At 64.3% G+C, this 1,897-nt stretch overlaps 1 protein-coding gene across 1 annotated transcript; it reads left to right on the top strand.

The window, feature by feature from the left end:
• The first annotated feature begins 691 nt into the window (after nt 1-691).
• On the top strand, nt 692-1,504 carry LOC123989237. The gene has a single exon (XM_046289943.1). The coding sequence runs from the start codon at nt 692-694 to the stop codon at nt 1,502-1,504; it is 813 nt and encodes a 270-aa protein (XP_046145899.1).
• Nucleotides 1,505-1,897: the final 393 nt, after the last annotated feature.

Below are 1,897 nucleotides of genomic sequence, written 5' to 3' on the forward strand. Positions count from 1 at the left end.
GTCCAGGGGGGACTAGCACCCCCCCAACAGGCGCAGCAGCAGCCAACTAAGGCTGCTGCGCCTAAGAAGAAGAGGGGTGGCAGGTCCGCCACCCCAAAAGGAGGTAAGGCCGTGGAGGCGGCCCCTCCCTCCAAAAAGCAATGAGGCCCAAAGGGCCCATAATACAGGGCAACCTGAACCACTCGGCCAGGGCGCAAGATCTTCTTCTGCATCACCTGGCCGAGTGGAAAATAGCGCTGGCTGTGGCCGCGGAGCCATATCGAGTCCCGGAGAGACACGACTGGTTCGGGGATGACGGCGGCTCCGTGGCAGTGATTGGCACCGCCTTTGCCCCGCCCCCTACGCTAATAGAACGGTGGCGGGGGTTTGTGGCGGTGCTCTGGTGCGAAACCGCGGTGGTGGGCGTCTACTGCCCGCCCAGTTGGTCCCTCGCGGCGTTCGAAGAGTGTTTAGGTCGGGTGGGAGATGTAGTCTCCCGTTGCTACCCCCGACCGGCACTCGTCCTCGGGGATTTCAACTCCCATGCCCAATCGTGGGGGTCCCCGAGGACTGACGCGAGGGGTGAGGCGGTACTCGAGTGGGCGACGGAATTCGAGCTCCGGCTGCTGAACCGGGGCTCGGTCAGCACCTGCGTGCGCGCTCGGGGGAGTCGATAGTTGACCTATCGTTCGCGACTCCCTCGGCTGTACGCATGGTGCAGAGTTGGAGGGTGGTGGAGGAGGCGGAGACGCTTAGCGATCATCGCTACATCCGCCTCGGATTCTCCACCCCCGAACGTCGCCCGCCGAGCGGCCCACCGCCGCTGAGATGGGCGCTGAAGAGGCTTGACAGGGACGCGCTGATGGCCGCAGCCCTCGCTGTGACCTGGCCGGAGCAACCGGTCGGTCCAGTCGCGGATTTAGGGGAGAAGGTAAAATGGTTCCGGGGCACGATGAAGGCGATCTGTGACGTCGCCATGCCCCGGGCCAAATGCCTCCCCAGACGGGCCGTCTACTGGTGGTCGGGCGAAATTGCCGACATTCGGCAGAACTGCAACGTCGCCCGACGCCAGTGGCAAAGGGCCCGTCGGAGAAGGAACCGCGACCCAGCGGGGGAGGAAGAGCTGTACGGGTGCTACCGTGTATTAGTGGTAGCTCTGCAGCTGGCCATCAGGGAGGCCAAGTCCCGGGCATGGCAGGAGCTCCTCGGCTCTCTGGATGCCGATCCGTGGGGGCGCCCTTATATGTGGGCAATGGGCAAACTAAGGCCCTGGGCGCCCCCCGTGACGGAGAGCCTAGACCCCCAGTTCTTGGGCCAGGTGGTGGACACGTTGTTTCCTCGTGACGACGGTAGCCACCCCTGGCCCGCGCCGGTCCAAGTGGAATGGACCGACGACATGGGGGTCACAGAGGGGGAGCTAGCCAAGGCCGTTAGGCGCATGGGGGCTCGGAACACCGCTCCGGGCCCCGACGGTGTCCCCGGCCGGCCTGGGTATTGGCCCTGCGCGTCCTTGGACCGCGATTGAGACGCCTCTTCAGCGCCTGTCTTAAGGAGGGTGTATTTCCCTCCGCATGGAAGGTTGGACGGCTGGTCCTGCTAAGAAAGGAAGGACGGCCCGCGGAGAGTCCCTCCGCGTACCGGCCCATAGTTTTGCTCGACGAGATCGGGAAGCTTTTAGAAAGCGTTATAGCTGACCGCCTCGCCGAGCACCTATCCCGGGTAGGCCCTGATCTGGCCGGGTCTCAGTACGGTTTTAGACGGGGGCGCAGCACCATCGATGCGATCGACTCGCTGCGCTCCCAATGCGACTCGGCCACGTCCCGGGGTGGGGTGGCGTTAGGCGTTTCACTCGACATAGTGAACGCCTTTAACACCCTGCCCCATGGGGTGATAATGGGGGCACTCGCTGAACATGAAG

Source organism: Osmia bicornis, unplaced genomic scaffold, assembly GCF_907164935.1.
Source record: "Osmia bicornis bicornis unplaced genomic scaffold, iOsmBic2.1, whole genome shotgun sequence".
In the NCBI taxonomy this organism is placed as follows: domain Eukaryota; kingdom Metazoa; phylum Arthropoda; class Insecta; order Hymenoptera; family Megachilidae; genus Osmia; species Osmia bicornis.